At 39.4% G+C, this 19450-nt stretch overlaps 1 protein-coding gene across 1 annotated transcript in view; it reads left to right on the top strand.

Moving 5' to 3' along the window:
* Window positions 1-19450, top strand: part of GALNT10 (polypeptide N-acetylgalactosaminyltransferase 10) — a 176882-nt gene that overhangs the window by 105724 nt on the left and 51708 nt on the right. Inside the window, exon 4 of the mRNA XM_043980315.1 lies at window positions 6093-6259. Coding sequence (XP_043836250.1) covers window positions 6093-6259 — 167 coding nt within the window. The remainder of the gene's footprint in view (window positions 1-6092; window positions 6260-19450) is intronic.

Raw genomic sequence — 19450 nt, forward strand, 5'->3', positions numbered from 1 at the left:
GAGAGTGGTTTCTCCTGCTGACATCAGCAGCACATGTCACTCAGGGCAGGCCAGATTTGGCTCATCCCAATCAGTCAGCCAAATTCCAATAATCTTACCACATAGTCTTGAATAGACATTGCAAATGGACATTTAGTCCCAAAGTTGAGTAGGCAGAAGGAAGGTAGTAAGATAAATTTCCTTTGGGAAATGTTCAGGTTTTTTAATGACCCCCCACCCCACCAAGTTCTTCCCTGAAAGAAAGGCCCATCCTTTTTTTTTTAATTGAATAAATTTTATTTTCCAGAATATATGTAAAAACAAATTTTAACATCAATTTTTTAAAACTTTGTGTTCCAACTTCTCTTCCTCCTCCATTCCCACTCCCCACCCAGTAGAATATAAGCATTTCAAAATAAGTTATCCATGAGTAGTCATGGAAAACATTCCCACGTTAGCTAGGTTGTGAGAGAAAACAGTCAAAAAACAAAACAAAACTTCAGATTGAGGAATTGTCAAAGAGGAGAAAAAAATGGAAAAAAATGTGTTTCCATCTGTTTTCAGATACTATCAGTTTTTTCTCTGTAGATGGGTTGCCATTTTCATAAGTCCTTCAGGGTTATATTGGATCATTGCCTTGCTGAAAATAACCACATGCTTCCCAGCAGATCATTTTACACTATTGCTGTTATTTTGTATACAGTACATTTCACTCTGCTTCAGTTCATGTAGGTCTTTCCAGGGTTTTCTGATAGTATCCTGTTCATCATAACCTGTATATAGTACCTTAAACTTGACAGAGAATTTTCTTCATAATAGCCCAGCAAAGTAGGTACCATACGTTTTGCCATTTTAATCAATCATCATAACTATTTCCCTCCATCCTATTCCTTTCCCATGATATTTACTCTATCTCTCTTCTTTTAACCTATTTCTCCTCAAAAGTGTTTTACTTCTGTCCCTTCCCCCGCTCTGCACTCCCTTTTTTTCACCCTTCCTTCCTTATCCTCTTCCCCTCCTACTTTCCTGTAGGGTTAAATAGATCACTCTTCCCAAATGGGTATGAATGTTATTCCCTCCATGAGCCCACTCTGATGAGATTAAGATCTTTAAGATAATTCTGTGTTCCAAATTTTCTTCCTCCCTCCCTCCTCAACCCTCCCTATGAAATCAAGAAATTCAATATGTCATACTTGTGCAGTAATGCAGAACATCTTCACTTTCCTTGAAAGTGTTTCACTTTTTACTTCTCTCTCCCCAAATCTGCCCTTCCCTCCTTCCCCTCTCTTCCCCCACCCTTAACTCCCTCCCTCAGGGCAAAAATATATTACTATACCTACTTGAATATGTATGTTAGTTCTTCTTTGAGCCAATTCTGATGATATTAAGGTTCACTCACTCCCCAATTCCTTTCCCCTCTTCCCCTCCCCTCCATAAGCTTTTTTCTTGTTTCATTCATGTGAACTACCTCTCCCCAGACCATCTCTCCTCTTCCCCCTCCCCCAGTCTATTCCTCCTACACCTCAACCCTATTTTAAAGATGTCATCAAGGGTTAGTTAGGTGGCACAGTGGACAGTGCACCAGCCCTGGACCCAGGAGGCCCCAAGCCCAAATCCGGCCCCAGACATAAGACACCCCACCCTGTCTGTCCCACAAAGAACAAAACATAAATGCTTTACAGATATCATCCCTTCATATTCAGTTCAGACCTGTGTCCTCTGTGAGTTTCTTACTGAGATAGTTCTTATGAGTTTGAAGTATTATCTTCCCATATAGGAATATAAACAGTTAAGTCAACAATTTGAAAAGCCAAATGGAAAAGGAGATTAAAAAACTGTCTGATGAAAATAATTGCCTAAGAATTGGGATTGAACAAATGGAAGCTAGTGACCTTATGAGAAACCAAGACACAGTAAAGCAAATCCAATTGAATGAAAAAATAGAGGGCAATGTGAAATATCTCCTTGGAAAAACAGCTGACCTGGAAAATAAATCTAGGAGAGATAATTTGAAAATCATTGGACTACCTGAATACCATGACCAAAACAAGAGCTTAGACACCATCCTCCAAGAGATTGTGAGGGAAAATTGCCCTGATATTCTAGAAGCAGAAGCTAAAATAGAAACTGAAAGAATCCACTGATCACCTCCTGAAAGAGATCCTAAAAGGAAAACCTCCAGGAATATTATAGCCAAATTCCAGAACTCCCAGGTCAAGGAGAAAATATTGCAAGCAGCTAGAAAAAAGGAATTCAAATACTGTGGAGCTCCAATAAGGATAAAGCAAGATCTAGCAGTTTCTCCATTAAAGGACCGGAGGGCATGGAATATGATATTCCAGAGGGCAAAGGAACTGGAATTACAGCCAAAAATCACATACCCAGCAAAACTAAGCATCATCTTTCAGAGGAAAAAATGAATTTTCAATGAGACTTTCAGGCATTTGTTATGAAAAGACCTGAACTGAATAGAAAATTTGACTTTCAAATACAAGACCCTGGAGAAGCATAAAAAGGTAAACGGGAAAAAGACTTCATGAGGGATATTAAAAGATCAAACTGTTTATATTCCTACACGGGAAGATAATACTTCAAACTCATAAGAACTATCTCAGTAAGGAATTCAAAGAGGACACAGGTATGAACTGAATATGAAGGGATGATATCTGAAAGGCCCATCTCTTTAAAACCAATTTTCTTCCAATATTGTATGGCTGCAAGTCATGGAACACTGGTTTCTGAAGAATTGAAGTTCACATGAGGAGCAGTAGAGAGGTAAAAGGTGAACACAGAGCCACAACTTGGACCCAAGCCTCAAGTTTCCAAGCCCACTGTTCTTTCTACTACACCATGCTATTTTTCTCACTTTTACATAGAATATTCATCTTTAAAATCCATCTATTTTTTTCAGTCTATCCAAAAAACAACCTTGGGAAAGAGAAATGCCAAATATTATCTATTTTCAATTGGAAAATCTTTATACAGGGCCATAATAACCTTCCCAGAAAAACTTTTCTAAGGCAGTTTTAGTCTCTGTTGCTTTAAAGCGAAATATATTTTAAGTGAGTACCTTTTGTGCCCTTGCAATAGCTTCAGGGCTAAGGAGACTATTTCTAGAAGATTGACTCCTGCTTTTTGTTCTTTGAAGTCTGCTATGTTCTAAGACACTCTTCCCAAATTAGGATTGGAACTGCCAGCAAACTGAGCCACCTTAATATTTGAGCACTAATGGGGTAGAGTAAAGGAATAGGAGGTAGAAACATTACCAAACTGAAAGCTAGTATATTATCTCTTCTCACTATAGCTCTGCTATTGCAGAGACTTAACTTTTGCACTTAGTGAATAACTGGAATGTTAGCTAGATCTGGAAGGAATTGTAGAACATAAGACTGTCAGAGCCGGAAGAGAGACCTTAGAACATCAATGTGCAATTTAGCACACATTATTAAACTCCTACTATATCCAAGGCATTGTGCTTGGTTCCAGTATACAAAGACAAAAAATAAAAGGATCCATGTTCTCAAGAACCTTCTACTTAGTGGATGCAACATATACAGTTAAGTGAATACAAGATAATTTAAGGAGAAAAGAGAGCACTTGACAACTGGGAGCAGGGGCAGGGAATCAAGGAAGGCTTCATGGAGAGGTGACACCAAAGCTAAGCTTTTAAGGAAGACATAGGCAGAAATGAAGAGGAACCAAATTTCAGACGTGAGGGTTAGCTTGTGCAGGGATAAAGGGAATGGAATCTCAAGTTCAGATAACAGCTATAGGTCCAGTTTGGGCTGGAATATAAAGTACATGAAAGGGAATGATGAGCTAAGGCTTGAAGAGTGAGTTATGGCCAGATCATGAAAGACATTAAATGCTAGGGTGAAGAGTTTACATTTTTACCTAGTAGTATTAGAAAACTTTTGAAGATGTTTGAGCAGAAGAGTGGCATGGTCTGACCTGTACTTTGAGGATATAATTTTGGCAACTATATGAAAGATAGATTAGAGGAAGGATAAATTAGCAGGAAAGCAAGGACAGCTAGAAAGATAGATGAGCTGGGAAGGAAGGAGACCAAATTTAAGGGGCTATTATAGTAATCTTAGTAACAACTGATAAAGGTCTGTATTCTGTAGGTGAACCGGCCATGGAGGGAAAACTGATAGTACTTGGCAACAGATTTTATATAAGGGAACATCAAGTATGATTTTTCACAGTTCCAAACCTGTGGGGCTAGGACAATTGCAGTGGTTTTGTCAAAAATAGCAAAGTTTGAAGGGGGGGGGGTTAAGTTTAGGGATTATATCGTGAGTTTTAATTTGGATATGTGGAATTTAAGATGCTAGGTAGAGATGTCCAGCTGGCTGTTGGTGGTGTGTGGGACCGAAGTTCAGGAGAAAGAGCAGGGCATATTGATTTGAGAATCACCTGCGTATAAAATGACCCTTGAATCCATAGAAGCTGATGGCACCACTTAGGAGAGAGAGTCAGTATATTTATTAAGCTCTGTGGACACAAAGAAAGGCAAAAGAGAGTAGGTGGAGAGAACAGAATAGGACCAGGACAGAGCTTTGGGTGGTAGCTATTCTTAAAAGGAAGGAAATGGAAGACGATCTAGAAAAGAAAACTGAGGCATAGTCAGAGAGAACCAGGAGAAGACAGTATAATGGAAAACGGAAGAATACTGAATCTAAGGAGGGCAGAAAGGGGTCAAAAGTTGCATAATGCAATGAAATCGAATTGAAAAGCATGTAAATGTTTTTACTGGATGCCAAACACTGTGCTAAGTAGTGAGGATACAAATAGAAAACTGAGAGTCCCTGTTCTAAAGGAGCTCACATTCTAATTGAAGGAAATAAGAGGAAGTAGGAAACAAGCATTTATTTAGCACCTACTAGTGCTAGGCACTGTGCTAAGCACTTTACAAATGTCTCATTTGATCTTCACAACAACCCTGGGAAGTAGGTGCTTTTATTATCTCCATTTTATAGTTGCAGAAACTAAGGAAAACAAAGATAAAGATTAGGTCACACATAGCTAGTAAGTGTCTGAAGCCAGATTTTAACTCATGTTTTTCTGATTTCAGGTTTGGCACTCTATTCATTAGGCAATCTTCATGTTCAGTTCTTGGCATAAGGAAAAAGGAAAAGGATTGAGAAAGGGATTTTGTACTTAATGGAGAGAGGGAGGGAGAGGGAGGAGAGAAGAGGAAAGGATATAGAGAGAAAGGTTAAGAGATTGAGATTACTTTTGATTAACCAGCTCTTGGTATCAGATGAGCTAGGGAAAGTAGGGAGAGAGAGGTATCTGGTCTTACCCAGCAGACAGTGACAGATGAGGCTGTACTTAAAATAGCTTGGGGTGGGGGGAGGGGAGGGAATGCTGTAGTTAAGCAGAAAATTAGGAAAATTGAGAAAAATTAAAAATGGAGTGAAATACCAAGTAGGCCTTTGAGAGCTAACTTGTTTCCTGTATGGCATTTCTTCCTGGTTTTGAAGGAGAGGAATCCTATTACTCCTTGCCACACAGAGGTGACTCCTTGGTCATAAGCCCCATCTTGCATCTGGAAAGCTTAGTAGGGAGTTAAAGTTCAGAAGACCTGGATGAGAGTCCTAGCTCTGCCACTTATTAGATGTGTGACTTTGGATGTCACTTAGCTTCTTAGAGACTCAGTTTCCCCATCTATTAAAATAAGGATAATAATACTTGTGCCACATACACCATGAGGTTTTTGTGAAGACTAAATGGGATAGTGCATAGTACGTACTTTATAAATCATAAAACATTACGGAATTGCCGGGTATTGTGATTTTCATTAAGTATGGTGTATTGGGGTGACAAATCAGAGGAAATATTACTTAGAAATGAGCAGGAAAAGACTGTACAGCACAAAAGAGGCAAGAATGCATTATTATGTTATTCAGTTCAGTGATCATTAAGCACCTAATATGGAAGATCTTATGCTCTGTGCTGGGAGAACACAAAAAGGAATTAAACAAACCTTGCCCTTAGGGAATTTACAATCTAGTAGATCTAATGTCAGATCAGTCATTTGGCATTTTTTGGACTGGAATTGATCATTGTCTTTATTCTTCTTCCCCCTTTTCTTCCGTTCCATGTAGCTGCAACAGCAAACTGTACCTGGAGAAGCTCCCCAACACCAGCATTATCATCCCATTCCACAATGAAGGTTGGTCCTCTCTCCTGCGCACAGTCCACAGTGTACTGAACCGTTCTCCTCCAGAGCTGGTGGCTGAGATTGTGCTGGTGGATGACTTCAGTGACCGGGGTAGGCCATTACCTATCTTCTCCTTTTTTGTACATAAAACAAATTTATTAAATGATGGTTGGATGAATGAAAGGTGTTTTACTTTTATAAACAGTCAGTAAACATTTATGAAGTGCCTACTATGTGCCAGGCACTGTGCTATACATTGGGGATACAAAGACAGGTATAGGACAGCCCCTCCCCTCCAAGAGTTCCTGGTCTAATGGGGGAAGACAGCACACAGAAAGAAGCTGAAAAGCGAGGGGTGGGTTTGGGGGATGGTTACTCAGTTCAGGGGCATGATGAAGTCCTACAACCAGAATGGGAAATGATCTGAGGAAGTGTGTTTCGGAGTTCATTCTATCTTGCAGAATGATAAGTTTCTGTAGATCATGAAATTCAGAAGGTCAGCTTGGTGGGAAATGAAAGGAATTCTCTGCATGCCTTCCTTAAATGGTAGAGGATTAGGGAGAAATGCCCAGAAATTCACCCTTCCCCCCCCCCCCCCCCCCGCCCCAACCAGAAGGAGGGAGAAACCCCAGAAGCAGAGGATACTGAGAAGGTGTCAGTTTCAGAGTTTAATTTCATCTTGCAGAAAGAGTTTCTATAGATCATAAAATCCCAGAGGTCAGCAGGATGAGAAATGAGGTAAATTCCCTGGTTGTGCCACCTCACATTCATCGAATTTGGAGCCATGAGATCTGAGCTTAAATTCAGCTGTATTATTCATAATTTGTGTAACCTTAGGCAAGTCATTTAACATCCCTGGGCCTCAGTTTTCTCAACTGCAAAGTGAGGAGGTTGGACTAGATGCATCTGAGGTCCTTTTCAGCACTAGATGTATGACCCTGTGATCTGTCATTACATCTTTTATCTGTATAAACAATTCCTTCCACTCCTCTTGTGAAGATTCTACAGAATGGTCAAATGATGGTTTCTAAGTGGTCTTTTAGAGTAAGGAATTATTTGCTCTAATAACAGAACACAAAAGCACAGATAATTGAGCACTATTTTTATTTAAACTTTGTTAACAGAAAAATTCTCCCCATTTTTCTACTCTTTCAGTCTTTCCCTTACCTTTATCCTCCCCAACTCTTTCACTTTTCCCCTTTTCTTTTTCCCTCCCTCTTCAGATCTTGTTCAGCTCCTCTCTCCTTTTCTCTTTCCCTCTCAGCATTTTGTTCTCCCCCACCCCTTACTTTCTCTTACTATCCCTCTATTCTCTATAAAGCCTCTACTGTAATAACATCAAAGGTGAAAGGAACCTCAGAGACACCCAGTTCAGCCTACTCATTTTATGAATAAAGAAATTAAGACTCATAGGGATGAAAATCTTTTTCGGGTCACACTGCAGTATTTAAAACTGAAAAAGACCTTAGAGATGAATCCCCTTGTTTTACAGATGAGGACATTGAGGTCCACAGAGGTGAAAGGATTTGCCCAAGATCACATCCCCAGTAAGCAGAGAAGCTGGGATTGAAATTTACATCCTCCGATTCAATCCGGTGCTCTTGCCACTATACCACAATTGCTTCCCACCTGGGTCAGAGCCAGGACTAGAATCCCTAGGTCTTCTAATTCCAAGTAGGGGACTCTTTTCATTCAACCACCCCATCTTTTGTCTCCACATTATACTTTTCAAAGTATACAACATCTGTTTTCTGGTGACCTCTTTGAAAGACCAGGAAAATGAGTTGGGCTAGGAAATTATTCTGAAAAGCTTTGCTACTTTTGAAAGGTAATATTTCTATTTTCTGTTGGAAACAAAGCAGCTGTGAGATTATTGGTCCTTTTCTGCAACAGAGATCATGATTTCCTCTCCTGTTGCCCTTCCTACTGCTGGAAATTTTTAAATTATTCAAGACATGGAAGCTTTATTATCTGTTGGAAGGCTGTAATGTAATTGCTAAACATCATTTCAAAAGCTGTCTCGCTGTGTAAGCCACCTTATTCAGAAACCCCAAGGCTGTTTCAAGTGGAAAATATGTGTCATGTTGATCCAAATATAGACTATACTTTTCCTTCAAATCTGAATTGTTTGAACCCTTAGTATAACTCAGAATCAGCGTTATTTTTCAGGGTATTTTTTTTCCTTTCAAAAAGATCTCATTTTAGGATCGTGACCTATATTCAGGGTCAGCCAACGTTTGGATCATTTCAGCTTTTGTTCATTTTTTCACCATCTACTGAGAGCCTACTGTGTGCAGGGAACTTTGTCAGTCACTGAGAGAAATGTAGAGTTTAGTTAAGACAACATCAGCCTTTATGTACCTCATAGAGGGATAAGATGAAAACACAAATACACAGTAATACATGATAAGTGCATTATAGGGTTGCAAAGCAAAGTGCTATGTGGAATTTGAGGAAGAAGGCTTTTACTGATGAGATAAGGGGAGACTTCTTGGAGCAAGTAGCATTTGATTGATTGTTTGGGGGGGTTTTTTGTGGGGCAATGAGGGTTAAGTGACTTGCCCAGGGTCACACAGCTAGTGTCAAGTGTCTGAGGCTGGATTTGAACTCAGGTCCTCCTGAGTCCAAGACCAGTGCTTTATCCACTGTATCACCTAGCTGCCCCACAAGTAGCATTTGAATTGGGCTTTATAAGCTGGGTAGGAATTCAACAGTTGAAATGAGAGAAGAGATATTCTAGACATAGGGTATTGTATATAATAAAGGCATAGAGGCCAGAGAATACAGGGAATTGGGAGGGTGGAGCCAAAAAGTAATCCATTTTGGATTTGAGAATATGTGCAGGAAGAGTTGTATGAGATAAGACTGAAAAGTTATGGTAATGCCAGATTTGTGGAACTTTGAATGCCAAAGGAAGAAAGTTTGAACTTTATTTAGTAGACGATAGGAAACCCCTGAAGGTTTCTGAGCAAAGAAGTGATATGTCAGATCCGTGCATAAGGAAGATTTTGTTGTGGTTCTTGTAATTCAGTCATGCCCACTCTTCATGACCCCATTTGGGGTTTTCTTGGCAAAGATACTGGAGTGGTTTGCCATTTTCTTCTCCAGCTCATTTTACATATGAGGAAACTGAAGTAAACAAAGTTAAGTAACATGCCCAGCTGGTACGGGTCTGAATCAAGAAGACCACTTAGAAAGCTATTACTGTAATCAAGGTGAGAGGTAATATGGGTCTGAACTAGAGTGTGGCTAAGTAGAAAGAAGGGTTCAGATATGAAAGATGTTTTGGTGACATTTAGAAATGTCAGGATTTGGCAACAAATATGACAAATGCCATGAGTAAGAGTAAGGAATTGAAGATTTTGAAGATTTAAAATCTGGGTGACTAGAAGAATGGTGATGCCCTTGAAAGAAATAGAAATGTTTGGAAATGGGGTGACTTTAGGGGGAAAATAATGTAATAAGCTACAGTGCAGTTTGCAAGCCATCTATGCCTATTTATCCTATGTGACTTACTCTGTCCTACCAAAAATCAAAAGGAGAAAGTGGAACTCTTACTTACCAGCCACTGACCTGGAGCATAAAACTTACCCTCCTAAGGAGCACCTGGGGGTAGGTTGTGGATATTCGGGGGTCAGTGCGTGGGTGGTGGCGGTGATTTTATCTGCCAGCTGCTGAGGTTGGTGTCCCTGACACAGTTAGGGAATAACTACCCTGATGGGCTGATGCTTAATTGGGGAGTTTGTGAGATTGCATAGCTAGAGGAGGCCAATGGCAAACGGTATCCAAATGGGGTAATGTTAACAACGGATGAAGGGGCTTGTAAAATTATGTTTGAGATAATCGCAGTGATTAACTATCATGGGAAATGTGGGGTGGGACCCACCTTTCCACACTTAGATTGATTGACCCCTTTTGGGTCATGCCATGGTCTTCAGGTGGCTAGTGCAGGGGCACTATTATATTATATTAGACAACACTGGCTTAGAAAGAGAGAGGAGAAAGAAAGGAAGCAGGAAGTAGAATCACAAAATCTTAACGCTTGAAGAGACTTAGAGAGGGCATCTAATACAACTCCTCTTCAGGTTGTAATCCCTGCAATATAGCTGACAAGTGGTCGTCCACTTAAATCTCTCTAATGATGGGGAATTTAATCTTTCCTAAGACAGCACAGTCCACTGTTGGACAGCTCTGATTTGTAAAACGTTCTTCCTTAAATAAATCCCAAATAGCAACAACTGTAACTTTTACCTATTGGTCTAAATTCTGCCCTTCTCAGAATATCCAATCCCTTAACAGGCTGTTAAATTGTTTCTAATTTAGGAAACATCTTTGTTCATTGATTTAGACTCTGATAGGCATATAGAACATAAAGTAGTAAATAAATAAGGAAGCAGATAAGGGTAATTTTAGGTGCAAGTAAAGAATTATTTTTTTTCTTTCCTCCAAGCTTACAAAATACAGATATATAGTGAGGAAATCAAAATCATTTGGAAATGGGATAGGGTATATAAAATAACTAACATTTATATTGAATTTTAAAGTTTGCAAAGCAGTTTGCATATTATCTCATTTGATTTTCACTAAAACCAAATAAGGTAGAAGAAATCAAAACATGTGGGCACCAGAGGTACATACTGTCTTTGTCTTCCTGACTGCTAATGGTATTAAACTGAAGATGTTTTTAATGACCCTACAATCAATGAGATTACACCCAATACTTTTACTTGGTTACAAAAACCAATAATTTTATCCAGCCATGTAATAGTCCTCAGAATATTAAATAAAAATATCAAGACAGCTCATTTCTGCCAGAACTCCCATCAAAAAAAATATGAGGAGATGGATAATAATAATTCTAAGATTTTTACTCCATCCCACATTCATTTCTTACTCATATGCTGCAAACAAAATAGACCCAAGTGTAGTTAGAACAGTAGAGTATTTGATATCCATGAGGAAAACTTTTCCCTAGTGAAATTCGCCACCAATACAATAACGTCAAGAACAATAGATTTTCTTTTTTCAGGGCAATGAGGGTTAAGTGACTTGCCCAGGGTCACACAGCTAGTAAGTGTCAAGTGTCTTGAGGCCGAATTTGAACTCAGGTCCTCCTGAATCCAGGGCTGGTGCTTTATCCACTGCGCCACCTAGCTGCCTCAAGAACAATTGATTTTGTTTTGTTTTGTTGGGGGGGGTGTTTTTTTGTTTTTGTAGGGCAATAAGGGTTAAGTGACTTGCCCAAGGTCACACAGCTAGTAAGTGTCAAGTGTCTGAGGCTGGATTTGAACTCAGGTCCTCCTGAATCCAAGGCCAGTGCTTTATCCACTGTGCCACCTAGCCGCCCCCAAGAACAATTGATTTTTAAAATGGCATTTTTCAAGGAGACTTTAAGCCCGTTATGGTTCTGCCTTGCTTTAAACCCATTATCATTTCTCCTAAATAGAACTAAGTGTAGGCTCCAAGTTAAAAAGGGAGTTGAACCAAATATCTTGTAAATCACTTGCTGTACTTGGATGACATGAAGATTATATGTCTCCACTAAAGGAGCTCTATTAAACAACTCTTCCAACTAATAGAATCTTCCTTCAAAGATATCAGAATGTCATTTGAACTCAATCATCATTAAATTCTTATTGTACACCAAGGAAAGATAGGGACTGAGAATTTGAAGCTTAAATCCAGAAGTCAGATTGAAATAGTGGGCAAAGATGATATTCACATATATATTAATCTTTTCTCGGAAAGACACATCAAAGATAATACCATCTAGGAGAAATCTGTTCCTGATTATGTTCAGAAATTTTGTGATGTCCCAAAATCAAAGCTCAGTGAGAACACATTTAAAGCACATAGTACCTATACACTACCAGTCTTAATATAATACACCTTGAGAACTATAAAATGGACCACAATGCATTTGGAAAATATCCTAAGAAAACCCCATACAATATTAATGAAACACAGGTCCACCATCTTAACAGCAATAGAAATATTACACTTCTTCACCAAAAAGGAGGAAGAGGATTGATAGGTATTTTATAGAGCATATGAAAAACCTGTAGAAATACTTTTTATATAAGCATACATTACTTCACCAAGCAATAGTAAAAACTGATAACAGATATGCATGGGTTAGACTAGCCAGATATAACCAAAAGTGCCTTATCTCTGAATGGAACCTATTAAAATGGCTTAAATTTAGGAATGGCATTAAAAGGCATACAGGGGCAACATCCACAGGAACTCAACCAATAACATGTCAACAAAGAAGCATTAAGCAAATGGCTGAGTTTTGTGAATCTGTTTATAGAAATGGAGGAGTTTATGGTAGCAATTCAGGACCATACCACTTGTACTAGAAGCCTGAATTTATTGATTCATGGAGCTTTGGAACGCAAATAATTAAAAAAAAAAAAGAGCAACATCTCACTGCAAATTACAAAAAGTTAGTCCCTACTGAATACCTAGAAAGACTCCATCAGGTGGCCAGAATTATACAGCAGAAGCTCACCATCTTTCATAAACACATGAAAGATATCCATATTACAAAAATAAAGACCCTACAACATCCATAAGAGAATTCAACAAACAAGATATACAGAAAATCAGAGTATTATTAAAAACAGAATTGTTCTTTACAATTACCCAGATGCAACATTGATCTGTAAAAACTTTAAAATGCTTGTGACATATATACATATATGTATGCATTTATGTGTATTTACATACACATATCATAACCACCTTGACGACTCGTTTTCTCAAAATTGCATGGTATAAAAAGCTTTCAAAATAGAGAAACTCAGTAATAGAAATCACAATAATGTGGGAACAGGATGAGGTCCACAGCTAGTGGCCTAGAATGCCCTCCTCCTCTCAGGCAGTTTAGTTTCTAACGTAAGGCCTAGTTCAACTGTTGTCACTTCTATGGAGTTTTTCCTTATCCCATCATTGGTATCAAGTCTATTTGATCCAACCTCACATAGCACTTGTTGTACCTTTATTATTTGTGTATTATTTTGTATTGTAGTTATCTGGTTTTTGTCTTATCCTCCTACCTGACCAAAAGCTCCATAAAAATGGAATTGTCTGCACTAAACTTCTCACTTCCTCCAGTGCCTATCATGGTGCTCTGGGGGTGCTTAATGTACACAGTACACAGATGTTTAATGAATATTAGCTGAAGTTAATATAGTTAAAAATGACAAGATGTCCACTATCTCCTTAGAACTCAATTAGAAAGAATGTGAACTCACTGCTACTGAGTTCTTGTATATGTGGAATTAAGCATTTTGATGACTAACTTGTACTAAAATTCTAAAACTTCAAGATTGTTCCTGACAGTCATAGAATGCCTTATTTCTCAGGATTTTACTGAGTCACCGGCATTGTTCAATTTTTGCAAAACCAGCTTGAAATGTTTTACTCGTTAACAGTTCTGAAAGTAAGGAAATAACTTACCTTCATTTTTGTATTGAAGTCTGTAAGAGCTGGTCCTGCTCCAAATTTCCAATCATTGCCACTAAATTTGGTCAAAATATGGCCTGTGTGCACCTGCCAGTGTTGCTGACTCAATCTTAGCTTTGTGAAATTAATACTGCAGGGCAGCTAGGTGGCGCAGTGGATAAAGCACCAGCCCTGGAGTCAGGAGTACCTGAGTTCAAATCCAGCCTCAGACACTTAACACTAGCTGTGTGACCCTGGGCAAGTCACTTAACCCCAATTGTCTCACCAAAAAAAAAAAAAAGAAGAAAGAAAGAAAGAAACTAATACTGCATTACTCCAAAAGATCCATGATTTCATCCTTGTGGATGCTTCTTCCACAATTCAGATTATAGGCCCTTTATGCCATAGTATGCGACTTTTTTGAGTTGCTGTTGCCAAAATGTGAATAAATCTCTTTGAACTTTCCTATTTCTGTCCCAGGCACCATCATCTTTTCAGTCTCCCATGCTCACAGTCTCAGCTTTATCTCCTCACTCTCCTTCATTCCACTTATATAGTTCCATTGTTCCTACCCATACCACAGTGGTCTTACACTCAGATAGAAACAGGCCACTGAACTGTCCATATAGATCCCTGCTGGTCATATATTTACTTAGAAAAACACATGTTAACATTATTTAACATTATTTCTGCTCTATTGTTTTTTATTTGTTTTGTTCATTCTTTTCTAATTATATATTAATCTGGGCAGCACTCAGTTGTGTGCCTACAAATCACATGTTTGATACCTCTGCTCTACAATGCCTCTGTAATGTATAAAAAGTTTGAGAGACATGGTTTCTGAGTAATGAATCATTTTATTAATCATGCTAGCAGATAATTAATCAAAGAAGTCAGTGTCACTCTTGAATGTCAAAGACCCCTCATGGAACCCCCTCAACACTTACATGCCCTTGGAAGAGTGGATGTTCCTGAGGGTGGCAATCAACTCTAATTAATAAGAAGAATGAATATTATAATGATAGGTGGACCTATTCCAATGAGGGGCTGGGGGATATGACTGATCACTCTCCTTCCAGATCACCCCCAGCCTCAGGAAATCTAGACAAAGGATCTATCCCTCTGCCCAAACCTGCCTGAGTGAACCACAATGGGCCAGAATACACCTTAGAATAAATTCTTTGTAAGGTTTTCTAGTTGGGTGGGGTCTCCCATGCAGGATCAAAAAGCATGTAGGGGGGGGGGCAGTCTCATCTATCAACAATGTCCTTCAGAGACTGAACAACCTACAGATTTCTGAAAAAATCCTAGTTCCAATTCAATAATTGATTATTACTATAGGAGAGAAATAATCATTTCTCTCACCTCTGACATCTGTCCCCTCCACACTACTAACATGGACACCACCTTTGTTATCCTCTCTCCCCTTCTGGTACTTGACAATGACTCAAAAAAGCCATGTGGCATTATGAAAAGAACCCTAGTTTGGGATTCAGAGCTCTTGGGTTTGAATCTCATCTCTTCCACTTAACTTCCCTTATCTGCCTTCTGTAAAACAAAGGGAGTTGGATTAAATGACTTCTGAAGCCCCTTCCATCTATATTTTTATTCTCTGAACAAATTAGATTTAACTTCCATTAAGACAGAGACAGTAACTCTTTTATATTTTACCCTATGCTTAATACAGTGTCTTTGATATAGTAGAAACTTAATAAACATTTCATAGAATGAATTTCCTACCAAGCTTCGTTGCTGCAAACTGGATTTGTTGTCCTTCCTCCAAAACCCAATTCCTTCAGTTCAGTCCTTCTCCTGTCAGCCAGGCTCAAACCTTCATCACTGTTGACTTCTTTTTTCTCCCTATCTCCTACATTTAAGAAGTTGCCAAATTTTTGTTGATTCTAGTTCTGAGATAAAATTCTCTCAAATCACTGTTGTTATTTGAATCTTACTCAGTAAACAATAAGAAAAACCTACAGGGGCAGCTAGGTGGTGCAGTGTATAAAGCACCGGCCCTGGATTCAGGAGGACCTGAGTTCAAATCCAGCCTCAGACACTTGACACTAGCTGTGTGACCCTGGGCAAGTCACTTAACCTTCATTGCCCTGCTTCCCCCCCCCCTCAAAAAAAAAAAAAACCTACTAAAGATTGTTGGGCAAGTATTGCGTCAGATCTAGTGCAGCAGTGGTATGAAAAATTGAATTGGAGAGAGACTGTGGAGACAGGATGAACTTGTCGGGAGGCTCTTTCTACAGTAGATGGTCATGAGGACTTAATAGAGTGGTAATAATGAACAGAGAAATTGGATGGAGCCAAGAGGAAATGAAAAAGGAGAATAGCCTGATCTGATCCATTTAAATGAAAAAATATAAGTGAGGGAAAGAGAAGAGTCAGATGTTGGTACCACAGACCAAAATAGTGAAATATGATAAAAGAAGGTTTAGGGGGCAGAGGGAAAGCTTGGGTTTAGATATGTTGAATCTGAGTAGCTGGGGGGACATGTCCACATAGATGGATTCTGTCGGTAAGCAGTTGGAAGTGCAGATCAGGATGAGAGATAGAGTTGGAGTCATCTGAATAGAGGTGGTAGTTGAAGTGTGAGTGTGGATGAGATCTCATTCAGACTTTCAGAGGAGGAAATTTAGAGAAAAATGTAAAACTTCCTCCATAGGATTTGACTAACTCATATCAGTCTTCAAGCCCTACCAAGTTTAACCTCTCATTACATCCTGATGACATTAGTACAATAATCTTCTAGCTGAGTAGACCAAGGATCAAACTTAGTATCCATGCATTCAGTAAACCCAAGAACTCAAATCTCTGAGGGAAAGACTCAGTTTATCAAGAACTGGTAAAATTGGCTTAGACCAGTATCACAATAAACTTCAAATTATTAAGGAATCTTAATATAAAATACCAAATCTTCCAGCATGGTATGATTTAAGGAGAGGTATGTTTACTACACTCCTGGCCTGTGCTCTGGTCTGCAAGCAACCACAGGCCTGCTTTTCTGCCCTGGAACTCTGAACAGAGTCCCGCTCCACTGTGGCTGCAAGCTCTGGTGTGCTTGGGCTCCTCACCTGCCTGGGACCAAGACCTGGATCCCAGTATGGTAAAAACAACAGAGTCCTGCCACAGTGCTAGCAAAGAGATCCCTGTGATCTCCTTCTGGCCAACTGTTCGACCCCCTTACCATCTGTGGGCTGAGTTCCAGAAGCAGTTTGCTGCTGATGATGATTGAGAAGCTCCCAAGGCCTGCTGCTGGTTTGCTGTGGCTAGGTCTGTTCAGGGGTTGGGTCTGTGCTGGCATGGCCTGTGCTGAGCTGCACTCCACTCTCACCCTGGTACAACAGATCTTTCCTGCTGTCCTTCTAAGTTGTTTTTGGCTGGAAAGTTATTTCACCCTATCTTTTTGTGGGTTCTGCTGCTTCAGGAATTATCTTATGGCATTATTTAAAGGTATTTGGAGGGGTCTTGGGGAGAGCTCAGGCAAGTCACTGGCTTTCCTCTGCCATCTTGGCTCTATAAAATATCAAATCATAAGAAGATTAGAAAGTAGTCCCTTATAGATCTGTGGTTGGAAGAGAATTCATGACCAAACAAGGGAGAGACAAGATCACAAAAGTTAAACTAGACAATTGATTATATAAAAATGTTGCACAAACAAAATCAGGACAACTAGAATAAGAAAACAAAATGTTGAATGGACAAAAAAAGTTCACCTAATATTTCATATAAATATATCTAATGTATTCAAGATATATGAGGCATTAACACAAATAGATGATATGATATATCAAAGAAACATAGGGAATTAACACATACACATGACTAAGAGATGTTTGCCAATTGATAAGTGATTAATGGTTGTGAATTATTATTTTAAAACATTGCAGACTCTCAACAATCATGAAAAATGCCCCAAATCACTTATAAAAAGAGAAATGCAAATTAATGCAACTTTAAAGTTGTTATCCATAAAATTAACAAAGATAATAAAAGTCAGAAATAATCTGTTGGAGAAATATTTGGTAGAGGTACAAATTGGTCCAATAATTCTGGGAAACAATTTGGAATTATTCAATAAAATTACTAAACTGTTCATTTGAATAACTGACCCAGTGGTCTCACTATTAGAATTTACTCCTAAGGTGGTCAAAGGCAGAGAAAGAGGGTTTTATGATACTAAAACTGTCATAGCAACATTTTTGTGGGGTTTTTTTAATGGAAAAAAATGTTTGTCAGCTGTGTTGCTAGAGTCCCTACTGCTTGCAAGGCTGAGGCTGGTGGATCATTAGTTCTGAAATTTTTATCATATTTCAATAGGACTAAAACTGATTGGATTTCTCTACTAAGTCCAGCACCAATATGGTGAGCCTCTGGGAGCAGAAAACAACCAGGCTGCCCAAGGAGGAATGAACCAGTCCAAATCAGAAAACAGGATAAGTTAATGCTCCCATACTGATCAATATTGGGATTGAATCCAAAAGTGGCTGCTGCAATTCAATTCTGATTATGATAGGAAAACCAAGTCATCAAAAAAAATTAAGGAGCAGCTAGGTAGCACAGTGGATGGAACACCAGCCCTGGAGTCAGGAGGACCTGAGTTCAAATCCGGCCTCAGACATTTAACACTTACTAGGTGTGTGACCCTGGGTAAGTCACTTAGCCCCAATTGCCTCACTAAAAAAAATTTTAAAAATAAAATAAAAATTAAGTTTCATTATTTGGGGATAAAACTAAAAAATTGCACTGCATGAAAGGAATGGAATTTCGTGCCATAAGAAAGACAATATCAGAGATTTTTTTTAAATTTGGGAAGACTTGTTTTTTGGGTTTTTTTAGTGAGGCAATTGGGTTTAAGTGACTTGCCCAGGGTCACACAGCTAGTAAGTGTTAAGTGTCTGAGGCCGGATTTGAACTTAGGTACTCCTGAATCCAGGGCTGGTGCCCTATCCACTGCGCCACCTAGCTGCCCCCTAAATTTGGGAAGATTTGTATGAAAAGTTGCAGAGCAAAGTGACAAAGCCAAAATGGTGAAGTAGCAAGAAGAAAATTCTTCCAATCTAGAAATGTACCAGACTAAATACTGATGGGTAAATCCAATAAAAATAAAGTCATAGTTAATAATTTTTCCAGCCCAGGTTAGCATAGGGAGACAGATAGACAGAGAAGCTTGTGAGCACTAAGAATGAGATCTGGCCAAGAGTGACCACCCAGAGCACTCCACTGCTCAGGCAGAGACTGGGCACCAGGGCAAGAAGTCCAAGGCTCACAAGGAGATACCTTGACAGGAACTGGCGCCAACTGGCACCTTTGTCACCCACTACCTAGTTTTAGGTCACAGAACCAGAGCAGACTAAAGAACAAGGAGCAGTCACAGGTCCTAGGCAGTATACAAATCAAAAATGAGGAAGTTCAGAATCAAGCAGTAGTGGGGTGACTCAGATCTCCAGTAGCAGAGCAGGATCTCAGTTCCAGCTTCTAGCTCACTCTGAAGCCTGCAGAGGAAATACCAGGGCAGGAGGGGCAGCTAGGTGGCACAGTGGATAGAACACTGCCCCTGAAGTTGGGAGGACCTGAGTTCAAATCTCTCCTCAGCCACTTACTAGCTGTGTGTGCCCCTGGGCAAGTCACTTAACCCCAACTGCCTTAAACATACGAGGCCATCTTGAGTCATCCTGGACCTAAAATGGCTCTGAAGGAGCCTCTCGATGCCGTGGTCATCTTCCAGAATGGACAAACAACAACACAACAACTAGGGCAGGAATTCCAGACCAAAGGGCAGACTGCAGTTCTGCCCTCTAAACCAGTAGATCCTTCCAGCTGGCTGTCAGTGGCAGAGTCCCGCTG

Source organism: Dromiciops gliroides, chromosome 2 (assembly GCF_019393635.1).
Source record: "Dromiciops gliroides isolate mDroGli1 chromosome 2, mDroGli1.pri, whole genome shotgun sequence".
In the NCBI taxonomy this organism is placed as follows: domain Eukaryota; kingdom Metazoa; phylum Chordata; class Mammalia; order Microbiotheria; family Microbiotheriidae; genus Dromiciops; species Dromiciops gliroides.